At 39.5% G+C, this 24,032-nt stretch overlaps 1 protein-coding gene across 3 annotated transcripts in view; it reads left to right on the plus strand.

Moving 5' to 3' along the window:
* The window catches only part of RBM20 (RNA binding motif protein 20), a 105,428-nt gene that overhangs the window by 16,434 nt on the left and 64,962 nt on the right, over positions 1-24,032 (plus strand). The window contains exon 1 of one of the 3 annotated variants that reach the window (XM_064464129.1): positions 6,730-6,825. The exons of the other annotated variants lie outside the window; for them this stretch is intronic. Within the exon in view, the coding sequence (XP_064320199.1) occupies positions 6,788-6,825 (38 nt within the window). The 5' untranslated portion in view covers positions 6,730-6,787. Of the gene's footprint in view, positions 1-6,729; positions 6,826-24,032 lie in introns of those variants that run through there. 3 annotated transcript variants of the gene reach the window in all.

A 24,032-nucleotide genomic window follows, 5' to 3' on the forward strand; every position in this document is an offset into this window, starting at 1 on the left:
TTTCCCAATGTATAAATACTCCGTTGTGGTCTCCCAAACAGCTGTTGTGTTCTCCAAAAAGACCTCCGCTTATTTATCCAGGGACCTGTGTAACAACGGTGTTAGGTTGATGATGTATATGGTAGACCACATCGTCCAAAAGGTCCACTGCTTTCTCACCACATTTCTGGGGCAATCTGGGTCAAAGCATTGATGTGACAGAAACTATATTTTCAAGATGCGATTTTAAAACCAGACAGACTTGAACTGTTCCAGATTCCCCCCAATGCTTTGACTTTTCTATCAGTTGAGATTTCAGATTATTGCACAGCCTGTGGCACAATGTAATTTTTACAACAACATCCAGAAGGTATTCCTTGTATAGGTTTTACTGCATTTGTAATAAATTTGTGAGGTTAGCCTGACCTGATTGTTGTAGGGTTGGGGATTGTGGAAGAGTTCAGCTGTTGACAATGGTGTATGAGCATGGCTTCATGTGTCATACAGGTATACATATATATATACACACATCTATAAATATGCTTTCTTGAGCTGTGGGTAATAACCCTGTTGCATATCTCCTTAGGGATACTGAAGCCAGTCCAGAAGTTTAATTTGCTGAACTCTCCGCAGGTTGCCCTGTCAAGGGCCTGGCTTTGTCTTCCTGGAAAAAAATGTCTCAAGGAGCACGGTGGGATGTGTCAGCCCAGGGCTATCTGTAAAGGGGATCCACTGTGAAACTGAACTGCTGTGTGTCGTTGACCCTTGTTGGCTTTCATCCATGGAGCGAGTTTCACAGAAACGGATCTAAGTGCTGTTGTATGAACTTTGCTTTGCATGTCGGAGCGGTGCTAGTCCCTTGCTGTCAAGAAGCATGTCCAGCTTCTCTTGCACGGTGAGTGAGCCCTGCAGCGCACACATCATGGGCCAGAAATAACATAGGATGATGGGCGTTCCTGATGGGAAAAGTGGGCGATACTAAAGGCAACTGTGACTAAACACAATGTTTGGCTGCTGAGTCGCTCTCCAGTGCATTCTTTGGGCAGCAATCCTCTTCAGCAGCTGACCATGAGCCTTCATTTCTGCCCCTACCAGCACAGGGATAACCTATAGCACAGGGATAAACTACAGCCCCTGTGGCTGTAGTGGCTCTGTCTTGCTGTCAGCCTGTCCCACCCACTCACTGAGCTGTTTGGGGCAGTGACCTTAAACTTCTGTGTTGCTCCCAAATGCCATCACACTTTGCAGTCTCGCTGCATACTGAAAAGTTGCTAACCAGTCACTGCAGAACCTTCAGATTACCTTGCTAGTCCTGGAGAGCTGTATCCCAGTATGGTTTCCCTGAGCTAACTAATCCACCGCAAGAATGGATTTAGCAAGACAATTTATCAGTGGAGATTTGCATTGGTATACAATTGGTTAAGGATATAAGCTGAAATTCAAATTTGTACTTAGATGTGGTTTTTATTTAAAACAATATCTTACATAGGATTTCAGTAATGTGTTTTACAAATCACTCTTCAGATGCTCTTTCTGGAGCTCAGTTGGTTATGTTATAAATGAAGAATGGATTCAGGAAACTTCACAGTATTAGTGATTGTCTTGTAATGTTTTCCAGATGGCACGACGTGATGTAATCCATACTGCCCAGTTTGTTTTCACTGCACTCTCTACTCTATCATACCCAATAAGTAACCAAGAGACTTTAAGAAGCTCATCAGACTGTTATGACGATAGCTGGTTAATCCAAATGTTCTTTATTAAGTTATGAAAACTGCAGATTAACAAATCACTTGCTGGTGAATGCAAGAAGATTGATTGCTACTCAAAGCTCTGCAAGAACTAGATATGCAACTGGGATTAGTTTAGCTCAAGCTACACTTCGGTGAATGAATTCCATTTTCCTCCGGGCTATGAAGTAGTTTACATCTGTTCAGTTGTAAATTTCTCTAGCAGCAGTGGGTAATTTTGATTCCTTTTCTTTGGAGAAGTGTTGGGAATGTTTATTTGTTGTTGTTTGCATTGATCTGAAATAAAACCACACACTCACATCACTGGTTGTGTGGGCATGGTGGCTAAGATCAAATTAATTGCAGCTTGCAGTTGCTCATAATTCTGCCAGTGCTCATGCAGTAATGTTGTTTACTAACTGGTGCTTTTATTAGGCTGACAGACCATCATTTGAATGGCAAACCCATCAAATTTAAGTAGGCACTTAGCTCAGGATTTTCTCAGCATCAGTTGAAGGCGCCAGGGGTACTGTGTTGGGACAGGTGCAGTCTTGCTGTGCAGAGGCAGGATTTGAGGACATGGGGAATGAAAGCTCCCTGTGCATCCTGACATCCAGCTGTGTAGGTTTCTCCCTTGAACCCACATCCAAGAAGTCTTCAGGGGAGATTAGGGCTGGGGTAGGAGGTTTCAATCTACTGGCAGTTATCCTGTAGAGTGGGTTTTGCAGGCAGTTCTTTAGGGTATCCTACCCTTTGGTTAAGCCCAGAAAAATGGGATGGAGAGAAGAATAACAAAAGAGACATAAGCACATGGTATTAACTAGCTTCTGGAAAGGAGGAGAGATTTTCCTGAAGTGGGTTTAGTGTCTTGAGATTGTCTCATCATACGTGGTGCAGCTGCCCATAGGTTGCCATTGGTAGGACAGATTGCTGGGCAGGTTGACCTGATCTGGCATGGGCCTTTCTACCCTGTCTGTGTGCATTCAGGCAAGGAGGGTTGGAACAGGAGCCGAGAAACGCTGGAAAGAAGAGCAGTTTCCAACACGATCGTTGTTTGATTGTTGTGCCGTGTTTGCTTGCGTTGCTGTTTTACCCAGTGACTTCCTCATCTGGTTTCTATCATGCACGGCATTGCTTGGCTGGTAGCTGTTTTTATTTTTCCTTTATCGTGTCTCTGGGGACTTCTGCAGTTCAGCGTTAAAACATCCCCTTGTAGGGGAGGAGGGAAAGAGGAGATGTTTACATGATCACATGTCTCATTTTACAGTTTCCTGATGATTCTGAGTTTGGCTGCTTGTAAGGAGCATTTGCTGCTCATAGTCACTCAGTCTGGGCTCGTTCATTGACTCAGGCTGTCTTTGCTCACTGCGGTATTGCTGGTGATTAATGTGCTTTGCTGTTCTCATTTCTACAGCCTGTCCTGTGAAACAAAATTAATGACAGTGGCTTTTGGAAATTGAAGAGTAGCAGAGTGCTAATCACATTTTTCATTAACTGCTCCTCTGAGTCCAGGGGAAGGGCTGTGATGCTCAGTTTCACACAGCCTCTTTGCCTGTTTGTCTTTTGTAAAGAGTATGTGGAAATGGGCTCACCAGTGAAATATGGGCTGGGAGAGGGGAAAGAGTCCTGAAAGGATGGCGTTTTGATGCCCTTCTTCCACAGCCCTTCTCTCTTTCCTCCCCTACTCCTCAGAAACTTTGCCTTCAGGTTTTGTCCCACACAAAATCTTTCTAGTCTTCCTGATGCCCTGTCGTGTTCTGATCTGCCGGATGTTTAGTCTCTCCTCTACCTCTGCCTTCTTTGGTTTTAACTTTTCTGTGTAAGAATTGGCTGCTTCATCCTCAACAGCTAAACCTTGTGTACAAAGCACAAAGAAGAAATAATCATTGCTTTCTCCTGTTTGGAAGAAATGCCATAGAGAATCACAGCAGATTTGACACCTGGAAAGGTTTTTGCTCAGAAATCCAGCCCACTGACTTGGTTTAAGATGGTGGGAATGGAAATTCAGCATTTGTTTGAGAGAGGGCAGAGATTTTCAGAGTTGACAGAAAGAGAAAACTTTATGTTCTGGAAATGTAACATATATAAAAGGCCTGAAAATGCTCGATTAACACTGGCTTTCTAGCACTACAGGGTCTCCAAAAAAATTTGACTTTGTTGCTGAAGGAGGGAGTGACTGTAAAAGACACTACCTTCCTGAGGAAGAGTAGGGAGCCCTTTCCTGCGAGGCTATAAAACGAATCGAAATCTTGCCTCGAAGGATTTCTGGCATGCAGAGCGCTGCTCTAAGTGTAGATTTTGTGTTGGCTCAGCATGCAGACGGCAGGTCTCAGAGCCCCAAGCGCAAAAGGTCAGGATTGCATTTAGCCCATAACTATCAACTCTGTGATACACTATTAGTCATAGAAACTTGAGAAATTTGTTAAGAAATTCTGGGTTTGATTTTGATATATTGGGACAGCTTATAAATTCCATCACGGTTTAACGTGGTACTGCCAGGAAGAAAACCAGTTGGTCGAAATACAGTGTTTTTAAAAGATTTTACTCCTCTTATGCTTTTTGTGAATTTACAGTAATCTTCTAATTTTAAGAGGAAAAAGTTATCTGTGAGTGTAAAAGCTGTCTGTCTAGAAGTAAATTCTTTATGCGTAATGTGGTTAAAATACTTCTATGTAACTTTCTAGTTGCAGGAGTAGTACAAGATCATTTTAGCAGCAATAGGTTAAAAAATTATTCAGAGAAAAGTAATATTTTTCTAAAGTTGCAAATGTTCCTTTAAAATTCTTAATTGCGTTTTTCTTCCCACCTAAGCCTCCAATTTCTAATTAATCCCAATTAGGCAATTTTTGTTAATCAGTAGTGTGGTACCGTATTTTGTTGTTGTTTCCCAGGAGCTGTGTTTATCTACATCAGCTAGGTCAAACCGTAACTTTTATAGGAAAGCTACAGAGCAAACCATAAACCACTTCTCCTGCATAAATCACTTTAGTTGTTAAACATCAGGTTGTACATATTACCCTGTTAAAGGTGGAGGTTTTTATGAAGCTGTCATGTGACACCGTCAGTTCTGTCTTTTGTTCTACTTACAGAAAAAAGAATAATTTTTGCAGAAATCATAGAACAAGATATTAAACTGTGGTGCTCATTTTTTTCCCCGTTGATAATAGATAAGATCAAACTGATAAGCATCAGAAGTCTTGTTCTATGCAGAGGCTCTTTTGAGTAGGTTAGGGAGGAGTGACGGGACACGGCAATGTGAATGGGACAAGCAAAATGGGTAAGCGCTCGTGTTTATCTGTCAGCCAACAGTAACACCGTGGCACATCAGACAGTTTTAATGTAATTAAACATTTTCAATTTAGACACATTAAACAAAATTCCCACATCTGTTCATATGATAGCTCATTCTTGCTTACTATATGAGTGTACTTCTGCTCTCGAAGGTGATAGCAAAAACGTCCCATTTTTGTGCTTATTCTCTAGATACAGAGCACAGACATGGAAATAATTAGCTCAAGAAGCTATTACTTTCCTAAACATACTGGCTTATTCTTATTTTAAATTGTTTCAGATTCTTGCATATACATGTAGTGCAGAAGGAAAATACGTTTTCATCTGTATCCCATCAAAAGGATTGTGTGTCATTGAAACAATCCTCCTCCATAAGCAGGAGTTTACTTTTCAGGCAAAGGAGGTCCCTTTGGGGTTAGAATCCCACATTGGAGACTGGCAGGTCAAATTCTTTATCACTTCTAAACTAAACATGTATATTGTGAAAGCTGTTTAGCCATGTCTGAATCTCCGTGGTGCTATTCTGAATTATTTTTCAGAGCACATATAGGAAAAACCTTGAAAATTTTTTTACATTCAAAGATTTTTGTTAAAATCAATCTTGAAAATAACTCATTTATTTAAATTTTTGAATACAAATCTTTTAAATAAGAGGGAATGCACATTCAGGAACAAATTTCATGGAATAATGCTAACTTCATCTGGTTTAGTAGGGATTTTTGTCCTGTTCTATACACTGATACTTTGTCAAATGTGACTAGTTAAGTACTACCAAATAATACATGTCCTTTCAGTTACTATATACAGGTTAATTTCCCCTTGATTTAATGAAATTTTTGTTCTCTCTGCAACTGTTCAATACCTTAGAATCCCACTATACCTGAAGGTTTTGAAAGTCAAATATTAATTATTTTCTAAAACTTTCTGTTAAATATCAAGATTAATTTTCTTTATTAAAAATTCTGAGTAAAATGCAAATAGAAGATTTTTTTCTTGTACAATTTAAAAAATAATCCTTCAGTACTTCTTATAGTGAAAATATCTTTATGCAACAACGTGATCTAGTCACGATGCGGGATTCCTAACCTATTACAACTTTGGAAGGTGTTTTTAAAACTTGGTTTCTGATCTTGAATTTAAAAAGCACAATAGAAAAATTTTTTTCTTCTGTAATCTTAAAAAATCTAGGAGAACTCAGTTTACAGAATCTAGAGTATACCATTTTTAAATAAAAGCAAAGATTTTCCTTAAAAAAAATTTCTTATGCAAGACAGAAGACAGCCTTGCAATGGAAAAAGCTGTTCTGCTGGTTTGCAAAGAAATCTTAATGTCTCAGCTAAAAAGCACACCACCTTTTTATTAATTAGACTGCGTACCTCAGAAACTGGTTTGTTTCATTTTGTTATGAAATTATAAAACTCTGCAGTGGAGAAAGTGTGGGTCCAATACTTGCCTGTTTGAAATAGGTCAAATGAATTGATTAGTAATTGGTAACATCTAGTGGAACCTGGCAGATGAGCTTGTTGTCAATGCATTTGCTTGATTGTTCATCTACAGACTATAACATAACATTAATTTACAGACTCTCCTGGCCTTAAATTCTGTTTCAAGTACCCTGTTCCCTTTCAAAAGATAAACTTTCCATAGGCCAGTGCTTATCTGCCTGGCTTCCTGGCTGACTGAGATTTAAGCTATAGTAGCTTGAACGACGCATGCAGTTGAACCTTGCTAACTTAATGTGAGTGCTCAGCAAGATCGTGGGGAATTACTGAATTTTTATCAGTAGGATGAAAAGCTCAAAAGCAAAGATAATGAATGAGAAAAGGTAGCGTATTCATTTAACTCGATAAAATTGGTTATAATTACTTAGAATAATATTTAATAGTTAATGATATTTCTTTCCTAGGTCCATAGAAAGGAAGAGAACGTAGGGTATCTTACTGCTGTGTGTGGCTAGTCGACCTTTTGCTGGAAGCATTCGTGCCTCCAATGTGCAATAGTATTGTGTTGATTAGCAACGGCAGATGACGGTCTGTGTGTTTTGGTTTTAAATCTTATTGTGAATGGGATGGTGATGGCGTTTGTAAAGAAGACACCTCCTTCTAATGAAAGCATAATGCACAGACTAGGACTTGAAGGTAGGATTTATTTTTCTTAATTGTTCCTGTTTCCCTTGACAAACATGGTTTTTCTCAAATACGATTCAGAGTAGTTGTTCCCAAATGAGTTACTGCGGATACGGGTGCCGTTACATGAAGTGCTTAATGTGGTTTGCAAAACAACTAACAGTGAGATACTGTGGAAATGTTCTCTGCTGCTTTCAGATGCAGACAGTCTATTTTTGACCAGGAGACTAATCCAGCCCTGGATTTTGTCAGGTCAGGGGGTGGGCACCAAAGACCTTATCTCTTTTTTCCCTTTGTTGACAACATATCCTTATCCTTCCTGGGTCCTGGGGTGGCTGCTTGATAGTGCTGGTATTTAAAACACCTAGATAGAAGTCATGAGCTTCTTTCTCTATTTTTAAGGATGCTCATTAAAGTTGCTAGCACAGCCCAGTGAGCCACAGGGGTGCGGGATGAGACTCGGGAGAGCAGTACGAATGGGACCAGGGAGCCGTAGAAAAGCACGCCGCCTTCCACAGTGCTTTGTTAAACAGAGGTGTATTAAAAGCACAAATTAGTGTTACATAAGCATAAAAAATTTGCAAGTATGGGATTATATTATACACATCTTCATTTATTTATTGTTTTTATTTAATAGGTGTACTTTCAGGAAAAGTGTCTTTCTGGTGCATTTAGGAAATTTTTAATTAAACAGTTAACTTTTTTGTTTGCTTGTAGGGGGGACCACTGCAATTATGTGTGTTTTATTTAAGGAAAAGGTTTTTATGTGCATTTTTTTTAAGATTTACTGTTAGATAAGCAGCAAAAACTCAATTATAAGCCTTCATAAAGGTAAGGAATTGAAGGAAACTTCAAAATAGCAAATAGAAGGAGCACATCAAATTCTGTGCAAACCATTAGAATGCGTAAAGGATTGCTTAGTCTGTGCTGGAGCCTGGTGGTAGCCAGATTCACTCACGTTATGTTAATTTTTTTGTTTAGCCATTTAGTGTCTTGGCTTGACATTGCTCCCCTGCCCCAAATTCTTGGACCCTGCAGTGTTGAAAGAGTGAAGCAGTTTAACTGCAGTAACTGCTCTGCTTGTGTGTTAATAAGAAAGAATTACATAACTAAGAAAGGAAACCATGTTTTAATTGGCTTTATTTATATTGGGATTTAAAACTAGAACAAAATAATGTAAACAAACTGTCACTCTGAAAATCTAAGAAATCTGCAGCTATAAATAATGCACAGTTTTCCTGAAGAAGTGATAAGTATCGACTCAAAAGAAAAAAAATCTCCTAAGAGGTTGTGCGTAGCTTCTTGTTGTTGTGCTATCGCTACGGATAAATATCGGTGGTTTTGGCAAAATGGTAGTTTTCCTCTGTTTTCAGTCTCTTTCACATTGTAACAACTCTTCCTTTACTGGAGGGGAGGGGGCAAAGGGAAAGAGAAGAAAGAATTTATTCAATATAGGCATTTAACTGGTAAATGGTTCCCTATCTAAAGACACATTTGCAAAATTTAAGCAGGGCTTTGAAGGAGGAAGTGCAAATGCATGAACTTATGTCTTAACAGAAAAGTGAATGCTCTTTAGTGTATTCACACTGTATAAAAATGTAATTATTAATAATCGTTAAGTTGCCTCTGTCTCTTCAAGTTAATCGTACTATGGAAAGCGTATTACAGGAATAGGTTCCTTGTGGAAAATACGGAATTTGGTTTTTGCTCAGTGGTTACTGAGGGTTTTTTATGCCATTTGTTGGCATGCCTGCTGACAGGAACAGCCATTGTGTGATTGGCAGCAGTGGTCAGTTATACCTGAAGAACAAAATTAAGGTGACAAATAATATGTATTTGAACTTGCGTTAGTGAAGCCTGGCAGAAGGTAGTATTTAATATGCATCTATATAATCGTATCAGGCAACGGATGCACATCTCTGTATGAGGAGGAAATACTGCTTTGAACAAAGGAGAACTGACATTCTTTTGTCTTTCAATATAAATTCTTAGTCAGAGAAAACATGGCCACACAGTGGCAGTTCGCACAGTCCAGTAGCTCATTTCTGAGGTCTTCCCTGGATGTCTGCAGTGTGTTACCTGCTGTATGTCTAAGTTTGCATTATCTGCAATACTGTCTCATGGGTTTTTGTGTGAACTGGTTTAAAACGGTTATGATAATGTGACTCAGAACATTTCTGTAGGGAATGAAAACAAGTGCTACATGTTGGTATTCAGATTAAAAAGCAGTCAGAAGAGCTGAACAGATATTCCTTGATATTGTACTACTTATTTATATCAGTATAGACAATTTCTCAGTTACAGTCTCAGTTGAAAAACAAGAATTAAGTTAAAACCACAGAATAAATAATAGTTTAATTAAGCTTCTGTTTTTCCTGTAGTGACAAAGATCTTCATACACTTTAGGAAAATGTTGACAGTGTATCTTATTAATTGCTGTTATGATAAATTGTTTCTGTTGCAGTCATCCCCGTGTGAGCCACTCCTGTATAATTACATACGGTCCTAGTTGTGTTAACTAAAACATCCAAATCACACAACTCAGTCACTTCTTGTCCTGGGAGTTTGTAATTCTGGCTATATAAATTCATTAAATGCTCTTATAAAAATTATAAATTCAGCAGCGTAGGCTGCTCTGAAGCACTCTCTAATCCTATGGATTTTAAGTGTAGATTAATCCCCAGTGACTCACAGGACTAGATGAGTAGATACAAAAATGTTTAGCTGTTAAAAAGTGTGCAATCTGTTTTTCAGTGGATTGTATGTAGCTTCTGTTTAAAGATCTGTAGAGCTGCCATATGGAAGTGTTTATATTTTAGTGTTGTTCACCTGTCTTGAAACTGTCACCAAAAAAAGGAAAAAAGGCTTAGAGGAAAAAAAAAGAAGAAATAAGAACTATAGTAAAGAATGAGCAGCTTTGATCCCAGCCAGATCCTCTCTACCTCTCCAGTTAGAGACTTGAGATTTCTTCTTTAAGCCACCTATCGTCAAGGATTTAAACAGCCAAAATGTTCTGTTTGGGTAGTAGAAATGGCTTAACATCTGCAACATACTGATATTTTCTGTGCTAAAATTTGTCATGGTGACTTTTTAAATTTCCCCAAACCCAGGTTTCAGGCTCTTCACGTATCAAACAGGTAATACAGCGGAGTATTAGAACTGTGCTGAACCTAACAGGTTCCTTCGGTGGTATTTTGCTGTCGTTTCACTCGGAGATTGTTTTCTAAAGCTATGACCTGTGGTTTTCTACTTTTATTTTAGCTGGCATGAAAGCTATACAAGTTTCTTTTTTAGCAGATTTTACCTCTGTTCTTCAGTATGGTTTGAGTATAATGTTTCCCAGTAAATGGAGTGGCAAAGAAAACCTAATAATCTTGTTGCCGATGCAGCGTTGTATGTCCGAAGACTGAAGCTGCTGAACTATAAGCTAAACTTTCCAGTGCTGGCAGCAACCTGCTGCATACGGCACCGTAAGCAAACCTGTGAAGGAGTTTAAGCTGCAAATTACTAATTTGCACAATATATCAAGTATCACCTTGGTGGGACATGAGGTTTATTTATCTTTTAAAAATACTTTGCAGTACATCAATAAAATCAGGAAGGAATTATATTCTTTAGGAATAATTAGCTCTGGAACATCTCTTTACACATACCTTTTTACTCAGTGCGTATACATTGTAGGCATATAACTAAGCAAATTGTGCAGTTTTAGAAATCCTATTATACTAATAAATATATTTTGTCTTATTACCCCTGAAGAGCAGCAGGGAGCATGAACCCTTCCTTTCCAGCAGTATGTGAATACATTTTATATTAATTTATTTCTTGTCATCATATATCACAGTGAACTTGTACCAAAAATTAATGTTTTAGAGACTTCCATTCAACTCTCTCAGAATTCTACTTTCATGCAAAGTTGTGAAAGGCAGTTGGTTTGGGAGTTTCTGTTTGTTATTCGTTAGTCCTGCTGGAGCTTGAAAATTTCCTTTATAGAATTAGCAGTTCTTTTTCTGAATCTTTGCTTGAGGAAACACACCGGGGAATCCTCCACATGCTCTCTGGTATCTAAGCAAACTAGATGTTCATGTCCAGTATTAAACTTCGTTAAACAGCCCACAGAATGAATAAATACTTAATTTCTCAATATAATTACTAAAGGAAAAATGGGGATCTTGGCTTTCTTGAGCAGAAGAATCATCTCACTGCTTTCAGTTAGCAATTTCAAATATTCCTTTATGAACAATTGACGTGGGACAATTTGAATCCCTAGCCCAATCAATTCTCATTGACAGACCTTAAATCTTAGAGCTGTTGTGTTCATGGAAATATGTTCACTTATATTTTTGGGCTTGAGAGAAAAACAAAACAAAAATGACCTTAAGATAAACCAACCGGTGAACCTGTGGAGGTGTTGGTAACCCTGGACACTCTCCTTGAAAAGTGCCTCGGAACGAGCCTGTGGAATTAGTGGGTTTTTTTCCTTCGTAGCACAACTGGGACATAGAAACCCTGTTTTCTTTAGCGAGAATGCTTGGACACCCTCCAATTGAGTGGGAACAAAGAGTTGTCTGTCAGGGTCCCAGGAGCCCCCACATCTGCTTTTTAAAACAGGATGTGGGGAAGGGTAAAAATCCGCTCCATCTGTGACACTAATGCGGCTTTGAGAACACCTGGAATTACCAGACCCGGCATCTGAAGCTTATCGCTGGAGCTGATAGCTGATAGACCAAATGCCTTTAGGGGCTGAGTTTCCGTGTTGTGTGGGAGCTCAGCGTTAGGGCAGATTTTCCACTGGAGGATCTGGACCCTAAAATCTGAACCCAGTCCTCCTTTGGAAAATTGTAAAATAATTATAACTTCTTGGAGACTGTTTAGCCTGTTTTTAGCTTTTATTAAAAAAAAAAAACAAAACCCAAAACAACAAACCCAAACAACAAAATAAAATAAAAAAAATCCTTTCAGTAATTTTTAGTGCGTTTCACTATCCACTCAGAATTTTATAAGCAAATGCATCAAATTTATGCTTTTATTTTCGTTAATTGCTTTCTGTTTAAGTTGGTTTCACTTGCGTGAATGTCCAACAAAGCAAAGAACATTAAGCACACAGCCAGGTTGTTTAAGGGAAGTTCCTTCTGAGCTCAAAAGAGTATTAATAAATACCTGTGCATTTTCAGTAGAGCCTGAAAGTGTTTCCTCTGACCAATGTGCAGTGGAAAAGGCCCAAGTACATTGTATTTTCAGGCAGCTTTTACACAAATGTGATTCAAGTTACTCAGATAGTTCGCTAGTTAATAAAAAGAAGAAGAAATATTTTGGTGGACAATTTGTGAAAGGAAAATTGTTTATAGACTTCATATTAATTATTCATCTGTCTCCGTTTTCAACTAAAGGTGCTGTTGGTGAATTCTGTCAACAATTTCAAAAGAGTAGTGATGTTTAATTCGATTAAAGCTGTCTTAGGTCTCTGTGTATCATGCCAAAAAGATTTGCTGGGTTGCTATTATTTTGTTTATTTGCAATGGGGAAGCGATAATTGGGCTACCATGTCCTGGCTCTAACACTTCTAGATTACAGGAACTGCAATAACAAAACTTGTCTGGGCAACTTATAAAAGCTCTGCTTTCTATTTCAAAGATTGCTTGTTTAAATCTGTGGCCCAATTAGCTGCATACTATTAAGTGTAGAATTTCTTAGTATAAAAATAAATATTTTGCTTCAGAATACATTACAATATGTTTTAGAAAGTAGTCATAATAAAAAAAAAAAGTGGTTAAAGTAATCTTTATTTCTAGAATTATAAAGTTTGCAGGAAGACTCTGAAATGGAAAGGTTGACAGCCATAACTCTAATTATGTGTTCTTGAAACTAGTCGGTGAGTATGTTAATGCCTGCTTTTTGTATTCACTACTCAGAATTTATGATAGCATATAATCGTCAAAGTTCATCAACCTGTGTTTGATGTTTTTAATATTGGAAAAACCCCTGTCTGTTAAGGAGGAGATGCACTATGGATTGAGAGGCAACTGAGTGCATTAGTTCTTGTTGATTCATTTTTGTGGTAAATCCCAAATGCTAAGGATGCTCACGGCTTTTTCAGTCAGCTGAGTTTCTGCTGTTTTTGAGTACAAGTATGAATGATGTGCTCTGAGTTTTAAAATTTTATTGTTTTGGAAGTCAGCTTCAGTTTCTAAGAATGAATTTAATCTCTTTGAATGTCATCTCTTGTATAATCATCGTCTTAAAAGAAAATCTTTAAATTGCCACAAACTCCAGTAGAGTTAGTGTGTCAGCTGGGCTGGTTGCATCCTTCTTAACAGAGAAGTCTATGAAGAACTGAAACTATAGCACTGGACATACCTACTTCATAAGTTCAAATAAAGATAATAAGATTATTTGAAGGATTACTTTTAGGTTTAAGAAATAGAGAATATTTTAAATGGAAAAAACCTATGAAATTAGGTGGTGAGAGGAAAATTCTGGTGACGGAGCATTTGTGTTAATCTGGCTCACAGTTTGCCTTCACTCCTTCTGTCAGTCTTAATGCTGTGTAATCCTCCATAATCTAAAACTGGATATGCACTGCTTTTTCTGTGAAATAAACCATCAGTTAGAGGGGAAAAAAAAAAGAATAACAGTTTAAAAAAAACCCACCCTGTCTATAACAGAGGTTTTTCTAATTACTTGGGAGAAAGTATCATAGTTGCTATGACTTTCAAAATAATTTTCCTTTACTGTACTGCTGGCAATCTATTCAACTTTTAAGCAATTTGTATTTCTGTGTTGCTGTTCCAGGAGGTTTGAGTTGCATGTAGAGCTAGAAGCTGTTATGCTGTTGTCTTGGAAAAAAGTACAAAGAAAATTTCCCTAGACGTCGGTTGTTGTAGTAGAAACATCTGAAAGCCATCTTATTCTTTGTGAATGCTTTAAAAGTAAATTGTTTATCTTAGAGACATTTTTTTAGAAACAGTAGCACCTGGCTTGAATTGGCACTTTTTTATCCTTTTCATTTTAATATTTTCAAAGTAATTTTAAAATATATCTCTGTATATTTCTAAGAGGCACGGTATAACATAAGTACAGCAAAGATGAAGGACCATTGAATGGTGGTAAGGAAGAACAATGAATCTCTTGAACGAGGCATTTCATCAATATGTAAGAGTAGTTAAAATGTTATAAAATTTCTGTTTCTTTGAGTTAATATATTCATATTAATGCTGGCAATGAAGTAAATTTTCTTGAAATCCTCACTCAGCACAGTAAGTAGTGTTCTGTTCTGTTCTGTCCAGAGGGTACAGGGAACGAATGCAAAAGCATTTTGATGTTAAAATTAAATATCAGTATGCTACAACAGTTGAACAATACAAATTTTTTTCTTTTATGTCTTTGGTGTTAGATTTTTAGGGAGATATGGAAAAGGTATATTACTTAAATGCTGTTAATTGCCATTAATCTCAAATTATAATGTAGAAGTTGACAAATGATTATGTTTAACTGTTATGGTGTTTTTAATGTTGCATTTTAAAATTGTAAAGGATAGAAACTTTGTTTTCGTTTGCATTCATTTAAATCTCTTGAAAGGAGTTTAATTTTCTTTCAGTTTTATAGGTGTAGTTTTCCTTTATGGAGCCTGTTTTGTTCTTCTAGCTTAGCGGAAAGTGTTTGCCATACAAAAATACCATAGTGTATTACGCGTACCCTTTAAAATGGAATGGAGATACAGAGCCATTGCATATATCATCAATTCCCTGTCTAGACACACACGCGTATCGTACAGTCTCTTCTTGCTTCCGTATATGGTGATTTATTTATTTATTTATTTTGTGGCGAGGAGTTTAGGAGGCTTGAACCTAGCTGTCTTTTACGAAAAATAGAGTTTGGATTAGATTCCTTTTGATTTTTATATGCAAACCAATTATCAGTGCTCTCTTTTCAAGTACTTTTAAGGGATATGCAAAACAAAAATACCTGGGAAATATCTCGTAACTCCTGTAAGATCTGTGAAGAGTAATGACTGGAATACAGAGAGGATGAAATTACGGACAATGCAATAATATACTGTTATACTGTAATAACTAATTAAAAATGTAATAACTAAGTAAAAGCATGAGGACATTATCTTTCCCGTGATATTTAGGGCAGGAACAGTTTGTCAGTGCTAGGAAAAGAGTGGGCAGTTGCAGCAAACCTGCTTTGTTACCCACCTGGCCGTAGGCGTGTAGCCGGGGACTCCGGGCGTAAGGGCTGCTTGTCCCTTGCTCCGCGGGGCACCGCTCGTGAGGCTGCCGGCAGGGTGGGCAGGCGTCCCATGGCACGCGGGGCTGCGCCGGCAGCCTCGTAGCCAGAGCGCTCACCCTCGGCATCGCTACGGCTTAGATTGCGTGGGGGCTGAGAGGTCTCGGCGCCATTCCCATAGGCGCTGTGCACATCTAACGGGAGTGGTCGCCTCTACCTCAAAGGCTTCATTAGGGATTACAGGGCTTAGCAAGGATTGTGTGGTTTTGTTGCTCTGAGCATTGGAAAATGCAGTCGTGGCTTACTTGGGTAGAGGTTACAGTCTGGTTTGAAAGATGAGCTACAAGGGGTTTCCATAATACTGCGAATTAAATAGTGCAAGTTGAAGTACAACATAGAAGATCATGAATGTGGAGAGAACAAAGGAGAGAAATAACACTGACGAGTGAACTGAGCATACATACTAGTTCTGGGAGCACTCGAGTTGCCTTGAGACAATAGTAAACAATTTAATAGTAATTTGCCAATATATATTTGGCTTCACAGTGTCCTGCATCCTTTTTCATTTACATACTGCTTAAAAATAGAAAATGTTACTCTCTCTCATGTGAATGAACTGGGATACTCCCTGAGTGCAGTTTAAAAGATCAGTATTATAATTTAAACCATAGAAAACACAGGTGCAGAGAACATAAATAAGATTGCACATGCTTTAGGCATTCCATATCATGAACTGCTTAATTATCCTTCTTTGCTTGTAACTGAATATAGCCAAACTAGGCTTTTGTTTATGAACAGCAATGGGTGACATTTCTTAGGGGATTCCGTGACGAGATTGCCATATTATCTGACACTCTTGACTGAAAGTCAATTTTTTACCTCCTGGCCTGACAAGAGCAGTATACCTTTTTTTTTTTATTTATTTACAGCTTGATGACAGATGAGACCAGGGTGGCTGCAGAGGGGAATCTTCTTTGTGCCAACATGTAAATTAATGAGTTTTATAGCAGTGAGTTAAGACGTCTTGCACCTTTTTATTTTAAATGAGCATGAAGAGCATTGATCTGGGTCATTATTGGTAATAGTCAACCCTAAGGAAAAGGCACCTGCCTGGGTGCCTCATGGGGATAGGGAAAGGCCATCTGTGTTCAGGCCACAGTTTTGAGTGTAAAGTCCTGTTGGTAGTATTTGAAGTTGGCTGGTTTTGCTAACTCCACAGCAAACTGATAGGTTTGGTTTGGATTCCTAGTGAATAGGGATCTGTATGACAAAGCCTGGTTATTGGTCTCAGCAAAGAGAAACTGCTTTACTTTAACCTGTGGAAGGAGTCAATGTTCTCCATCACGTGGGAGGTGCTTGGGTTTATTTTATCCGTTCCTGGCTGTGGTGCTGCTGTTTGGTGCATCAGTAGGATCCTGGTGGCCAGGCTAGCTGTATTTCCCAGTAGACTGAGGACCTCTCTATTTCACTCTTTCTAGACAACCAGGATTTACGTGTGGGTTTCAGTGGTCTTCTGAAGATGCTATAATGGCTGCATTTTGTTCTGAGATGTTGCCCATCTCAGGCAGTTGCAACTGGGGGCCCTCCATAATTCATATAGAAAGTGTTATAGAGACAGGAAATACGGAAGAGCGATGAAAGCCCTGTGGAAACCAGTGGATTTCTGAAGTCAGTGTCAGAATTGCAGTCAACTTGCTGATTAGTAATTAAGAGTGACATTTGAGAAATAGTGCCCCCAAAAGACCTGCTGTCTTAAACAGGAAGAGAAACATCACCTTTTCTGGAAGTTCACTACATGGAAGCAATTTACAGGCTTTTACATACTCTTTCCAGTTTGGGGAGGAGCTAGGTTTATTCAGGCCAGTGTTGTGCTGGAGAGAGGTTTGTAAAGAGGTCACCAAGCTGTTGGGAGAATAACTGTGACGATGCTGCAGTTAGTGGATTTGTCACTTCAGGGCACTGGAGTGACAATGTGGCTGGTTGATCTCTTCCAGAAACCTCTGGAGTCCAAGAACAAGTTTAAAGCTGACTGTAGATGTCATATCGTTTACATAACTTATCTATCAGTAACACTTCCCACATTATCAAATGTGTGTGAGTGTTTATATATATGTCTGCTGAAAGGATCGGGTTCAAAGGATAAACTCTGACAGTCATGTGGACTCAATTTGACCTTGTAAAAAGGTAAGTACCTCCTCCTTGGTTGTACTGCTTTTCATAAAAGAAAAAGCAAACGCCTACAATTAGCCATTCCTTCTTCCCCGACACAGGGTATGCAGGGCGTCTTGCAAGAAAAAGGAGCAAATCTGATAATAACCCTTGGCATAAGCTTTTGACAACAATCTGTTTGGGTTTTTCTCATAAGCATTTTCTGTTGTTAAAGACGCAACCCATGATAACGATAAATGGCTGGAATAATGAAGATTTGGGTCACTGTTGGTAGTCAGCAGTGTCTGTAAGTGTGGCTTTTCACCAGGCTTCATGCCATATTAACCACAAAGTTTGAGGGCAGTGGTGGGACCTGCCTCCTCACTGTCAGTCCCCGCAGTCCGTGCGCTGGGTGTGTCAGCACAATGCCACTGGCAGATGGAAGAGTTGCAGTAAATATGCACAGTTATGGTTTAAGTGAAAAAGCTGTGGGAAAGGAAATACATTAATCCATTGCGGCTGTTTTTTCTTTTAAGTAAACATCTGTAATAAATTGCAAGTTTTTCCTGGACTTATCCTTTATATTTCTAGATTCCTTTCTCGAGTGGGGGATGGAGTGGAATAGAAATTGAACTGAAGCATAAAAAAATACTAAAATACAGAAGCAACTGAAACTCAAATTAGGTCGTGCGTGTGGAAAGAAATCCTCTCCCATATAGTCTGTTTTGTGAACACGCTTCAGGAAATCCTGGTCTAGCAGATCATAAAATATGCACTATGCATACGAGTGCATCGTTTGTTTAGGTGGTGTTTTAGAGGCAATGTTTAGGAAGTGCTTTAAACCCAGAAAAAAAAGGACCCTGGAATCTGGGAAGAGCTAAATTGATAAGTGATTACGGGCTTGCTCTTTAAAAGTATATGAAATGTTTGGTCTTTTAACTCTTTGGGTTTTAGATACTTTCTACATAATCAGGAATTTCGTGTCTGATCCTTTGTTTGATTTTTGCAGTTTTAAGAACACTTTGCATATATTTACTCTGACCAAAATGTTGAATATTTTACAAAATATTTTTTAAAATTCAAAACTATTAGTATGATTTTGAAAATCCTTTTGTTTCTCAGATGCCTAATTTCCACTTCGATTCTTGTGTCATCATTTTGCTGTTTTTCCCATTGTAACAATTTTTATATCCTAGAAGGACCAAATATCCTAAGAAGGCAATTTCCTGTGCCATATAGATGTGGAGAAAAATGATGTGTTTTTCTCTCTCATTTCCCCTTTTCCCTTCGTTGTAAATCACCTTAGAGGCACATGAAAACTTTATTCCTTACTTTTAAAAATACCGTGACCCATGCTGAGCATGGCAGCGAAGCAGGATGCCTGCTGTTCCAGAGCAGTGTCTCCATACAGCTCCGTGGTGTCTCCGTGGGGTTACAAGGGAGGGGTTTAGGCTCCTGCTCTCTGCGGGTGCCGCAGCTGCTGTTGCAGTGTGCGGCACAGCTAATTTGCCTGTTTGATGTTGAGTGGGTGTTGCTGCAAGGGCTGGTGACAAGGACCTGGGTAGCAGGAGTCTAAACTCTCTCTGCAGAAGTGCTGTTAAAATTGAATAAAATGCCCGCTCAAAGATGGGGTGGGAGTGACAGAGTCTGCACACAAAGCTGAGCTCAGAGGTGGGCACTGGTCCAAGCCTAACGTATCTGCAAGCTGTGCCACTTGCGTTCGGTCTTTGTTGCGATAGATGAAGCCATGGCAGAGCTCTGTGTTGTTACAGCTAGACCCATTTCTTGTGCCCAAGGCAGTTTATTTTAAGTAGGCTTGAAATACCTCTGTGCTGCACCACAGTGGGCAATGTATGTGAAGTCATGGATTTCAGTGGTATCGGTTGCAAATTACTCTTCTGTCACATGGAAACCTTACGGGGGGTGGGGGGGAGATAAATAGAAGCAAACAGTGTAAAACTCTAGCTAAACTGTTGCTGACTCTTAAATATCGGCCTCTCGCTTTCCAGAAATTTTGTGGAAGCTGGAAATACTCTAGGAAAAGGTGGCCAGCTAAGGACACTTGGCTGAATTAAGCCATGGCTTGTGTGGGTTCTGTTGTGTCAGTAATTTCATATCCTTCTACGAGCTTGCTGATCTTCTTACAAGGGTTTGATGTGAACAAAGTCGTGGCAGAAGCCGATGCAAAATATGTATTACACAGCCAAGTCATGCACAGCAAAATGGGTAAACCCACACACACTTGTCCTGCGGGTGCCTGCTCATTGATTTAATGTTATTTTTGCCAGGTCTGTCGTGGTACTTATATATACATGATCAGTTTTGTTCACCTTCTGGTGGCTCTCCACCATTGAAAATACATTGAAAAAGTGAAAAATACTGCCTTAATAAGCTAACACTCAGAAAAACTGTAGCAGAGCTGATTTTTTCTCTTAGTTTTTTTTTTTTTTTTTTTTTTTTATTTTAATGTCACTGAAGTACATTGTGAGCAGAATAGCTTCAAGTTCAAATCTCAAAGAAGCTTTTGTCCTTAGAGAAAAATGCCTTCCAGAGGAAAACTGTGTGCTGGCTAGCGCTAGCACTAATGCGGATGGGGCACCTAATTCCCTCGTGAAGGAGAAACTGTAGCCATGTAAACAGGAGGAAATGCAGATGTTTTCCTTGTTCAGATCCGCTCCTCAGATAACACTGTACTGTGCACCATGTGTGCACCATGCCATGTGGATCCTGCAATTCTCAGAGGGGCTTTCTTTAAACATACGCTGCAGCATTCCAGAGCTGTGGCGACATGGGTGCTCATCACAACCTCTCTCCTTCATGCATCTTTTCTGGTGCTTTACCCGTGCCAGATACATAAGTATCTTAGGAATGAAGCCTTTACAGACTAATTTCCCCTGCTGCTTATTTTCTCATGTAGATTTTATTCCTTTTTTTTTTGCGTGAGTTGTATTTGTTCGTTGTGAGATACGAGGTGCAATTTCTCGTTAGCAACCGAGGAACTGCAATCTGAAGTTTCGTAAATGTTTGTGCACCTTTCTGCCCCTCTGCATTTTGAGGTACGGAAATCTTTTCTACTCCACAAGCTGATGGGTTACTTTTCTTCTTAAGTGTTTAATTGTTCTGTGGCTTGTCAAAGTGAGATAGCCCAGATGTCTCTTTCCTACCAGAGTAAGGGAGAAGCTACCATGACCTCAAGAAAACAGACTCCTGTTTCTCTCAAGAAAAAGCCTAATGTTTTGGTGGGGCAGTAAACCTTGATTCTGGCCTTTTGGCAGAGTGCTTTGTGAGCAGTGTACCTCATGGAAATGTCTGCTGGTATACATGGAGATTGAGAGGAAAGACAACACTATGTTTCTGCGGCTACGTCAGCTGGGGGAAAGAAATCCTCATTCTGTTGAATTTTGAAAAACTAACTTCAATTTAATTACTTAAAAATATTTTTAAAGTACCTTTTATTGCATCAGGGGAAGAGAATATAGCAATCTTATACCAGATGTCTTTTTGATAAATGTCCCTGCATAGATTAGCAGAGGCTGTGACATTCCTCTTACCCCATCTTGATAATCTGAAAATCTTCTCTGATGGAGCATCTGCTCCAGGGCCATAACATAGGAATGTCAGATAAATTCTGTGTTTCATTCCCTGGTGGATACGTTAGCCAGCAAGTTATACAGCAAGCCTGTGTGGGAAAAAGGGATTACACCAAAACCTAATGGGATGTCTTCCCTCAGAATCAGAGAATTAGGAATATCTAATGGCAGTGCAGAAAGATATTGATGACTAGAAGAAATGGGACTGAATCATGACATGATTACATTATCTAAGGGGGAAATCTTATAGTAATCTTCAGAAAAAGTATTGTAAGCCCACTGCTCAATCCCTGTGTATGATACCAGAGCCCTAGCCCTGCTGCAGTTGAGCTGGAGAACTCGATTCCGCTGGGTGTTCAGTTTTCTAAAATCAGTAGCTTTTCTTGGGCTGTCCTGAAATCTGGGGCCTCATCGCAGGGGAGGATTAACCCTTCTAAGTTTGGGGATATTATGCTGTGTTTCCCGAAATACAGCATCCCTCTGCCATAGAAGCTTTTATTTCAGCAGATTTTACTGCTTTTTTTTTTTTTTTTTTTTTTTTGTATGAACATGTGGGAATAGCACTGTCATTCTGATCACACCCCGAAAGCAGCAGGAGCTCTGCATGTTCACCTGCATAGCACAGGACCCTCTTCATCTTTATCAGAGCAAAACTGAAAGCTTGAAAACGAGTTTGGGGGACAACAGAGGCAGGAACCTGAGGTACAGGAGATACAGATTACCCTACATGTGCAAAGATGATGCTGCCAAAAGGGCCTTTAGTCTCTCAGGCATCATGAGAGCTGGATAGTCCAAGGAGGTGTACAGTAGCCAGTTGAACGTCATTTTTAATGAGCCAATTTCAGTTCTTTACTCTTGGTCTTGTTGATGTCTTTTAGCACGTTCATCAGAAGGCTGTGAAGCTTTTAGCCTTCCTCTGAAGAACTGACTGCTGTTGACAAAAATGACAGAAGGTTTGTTCATCCGTAAGTGAATGTTCGCTGTAATGAATGAAATTCATTATGCTGATGAAGTAGTAGTTGCACCGATCAGTAAGTTCTAACAAAATTAGCACAAAGTGCAGTTTTTTCCACGACGAATCTGATCTCTGAAAGCCTCCTAGCACTCAATCTCTTTCTTATGAGCTACCTCTGCTTTTTTATAAAGACGTACCTCAAGGCATCAGTGACATCTTGCCCTTGTTCACCTCTCCCGTGCTCTGTTAGTGTTCAGAAGCTCTCTGGAGCCCCTGGCATTGCTCTTCAGCCGGTTGTTCAAGCGTGCTGGAATGCAAAGTGACCTTTGCTCTTAACTAATGCTATGGAGATCAGTGGAAATGCAGCAGCATATCCCAGCAGTAAATCTGGCATCCTTAATTTCAATTACATGTATTTTTCTAAATCACTTGTGCAACCAGGCTGAAGTTTGGGCTCCGTGTGGCTCAACAGTGTAAGTTAATTCTAGAATTATGAACAAAGCTTGTTTTTTCAAAGGACAAGATTATTATAATATGTTGGATTCGGCACAGAACGTGCAATCACTTAGAAGATAAAGCCGGTGCCGAATGTGCCAGCTTGCTTTTTTAAGCAGTGTCCTGGTATGAAAAAAGGCAGCCTATATTGTGCTGCCTAAGCTAATGGGCTTTTTGCTTGCAAGTGTTTCAGATACAAAATGTATGACTGGTCATTTTTTTCCTCTCAAATGACCCAAGGAGGAGCTCCCTTCATGAAAGAGGCACTGCCTCTGCGTCCGTCGCTGTGCTGCAGCTGAGATCTTTGAGCTGCTTTGGCCATTTCGCTCAGGCGGCTGTGGGCGGAGGAGCTCTCCGCAGAGAAACTGCAGTTCCCCATGGCTTCAGCAGCCTGTGCCTGGTTTCCCAGGGCATCCAGCCTCCAGCTGCAGAGTCAGGAGCCGAGCCAGTGCTTTGGGTTCCTGCCTCCACAAGTGCAAGACTCGTTCATACGTTGCCTAACCCTTTGCTGGAGAGTCGGCAGTCCAGCCCCGATAGCCCTGCCTGCAGCCAGCTCTCCCAGGGGTTCGCTGGACGTTAATTGCTGAAGAATTGTGTCCACCCAAATAACAAATGAGAATTCATCAACAATAATTTATATGGTGAACTGGAGTTGGTGAGGAGTGAGGTGGTCGTTCTGTTTTGGAAGCCAGATTTCAGATTTGTTTTCTCTGCTTAGAGAATGGATTCCAGGTGAGGCTGTGTACCTGGTTTAGACGCAAGATGATCTATGCTTTGTTTAATATAAATTCGTTATGAAGGGAAGAAAAACAGGAATGTAACTGCTTTGTCTTCGGCAGCTCAAATTCTGTTCATTAGGCTTATAAATCAAAGACCAAACTTGTTTTTGTTTCGTGTGGTAATTAGTCATAGAGAAACGTTACGTTGTTCCCAAGGTAGGCAACCCAAAATCCAAATTACAATCTTCATGTGTCGTTCTTTGTTCACTGTCAACTTTATCTATTGAATATAAAGGAAGCAAAAGGTGACTATGAATCTAGGCTTATCATATTTGTAGTGTGGTGGGCAGTATAATAAGGCAGTATTCCCAGGAAGAACTACCTTGATTTGAAAAACATGCATTTCGTCCTCCATCCTTTGTATTACCCCTAGATCAAACCATAGAACAGCTTCTCTGGGCTCCAGTGCAGTCACTGTTTAATAGAGCAGAAAAGCCCCACTGTAGAGCAATTGAGCCGTCATTCTGTAAATCACTACCTATGCTCAAATTCTTGTGTTTTTCTGAACCCGTTGAATTAAGATCTTGTTGCCCTTTACAGCTTCCCGTAGCCTCCTACCCAAAGCAGTCAGCAGGGGAGGGGTGGGCCAGGAGACTTCTTTAGGAAGTTCTTCATGAGTTTGCAGCAGGAAAATAATACAAACATAATGGCTAATAAAGGCAATAGAGAAGATACTTGAAAATACTGTGCAATATAAATGTCTTTGC

The sequence above is a fragment of the Phalacrocorax carbo genome, chromosome 12 (assembly GCF_963921805.1).
Source record: "Phalacrocorax carbo chromosome 12, bPhaCar2.1, whole genome shotgun sequence".
Classification (NCBI taxonomy): Eukaryota; Metazoa; Chordata; class Aves; order Suliformes; family Phalacrocoracidae; genus Phalacrocorax; species Phalacrocorax carbo.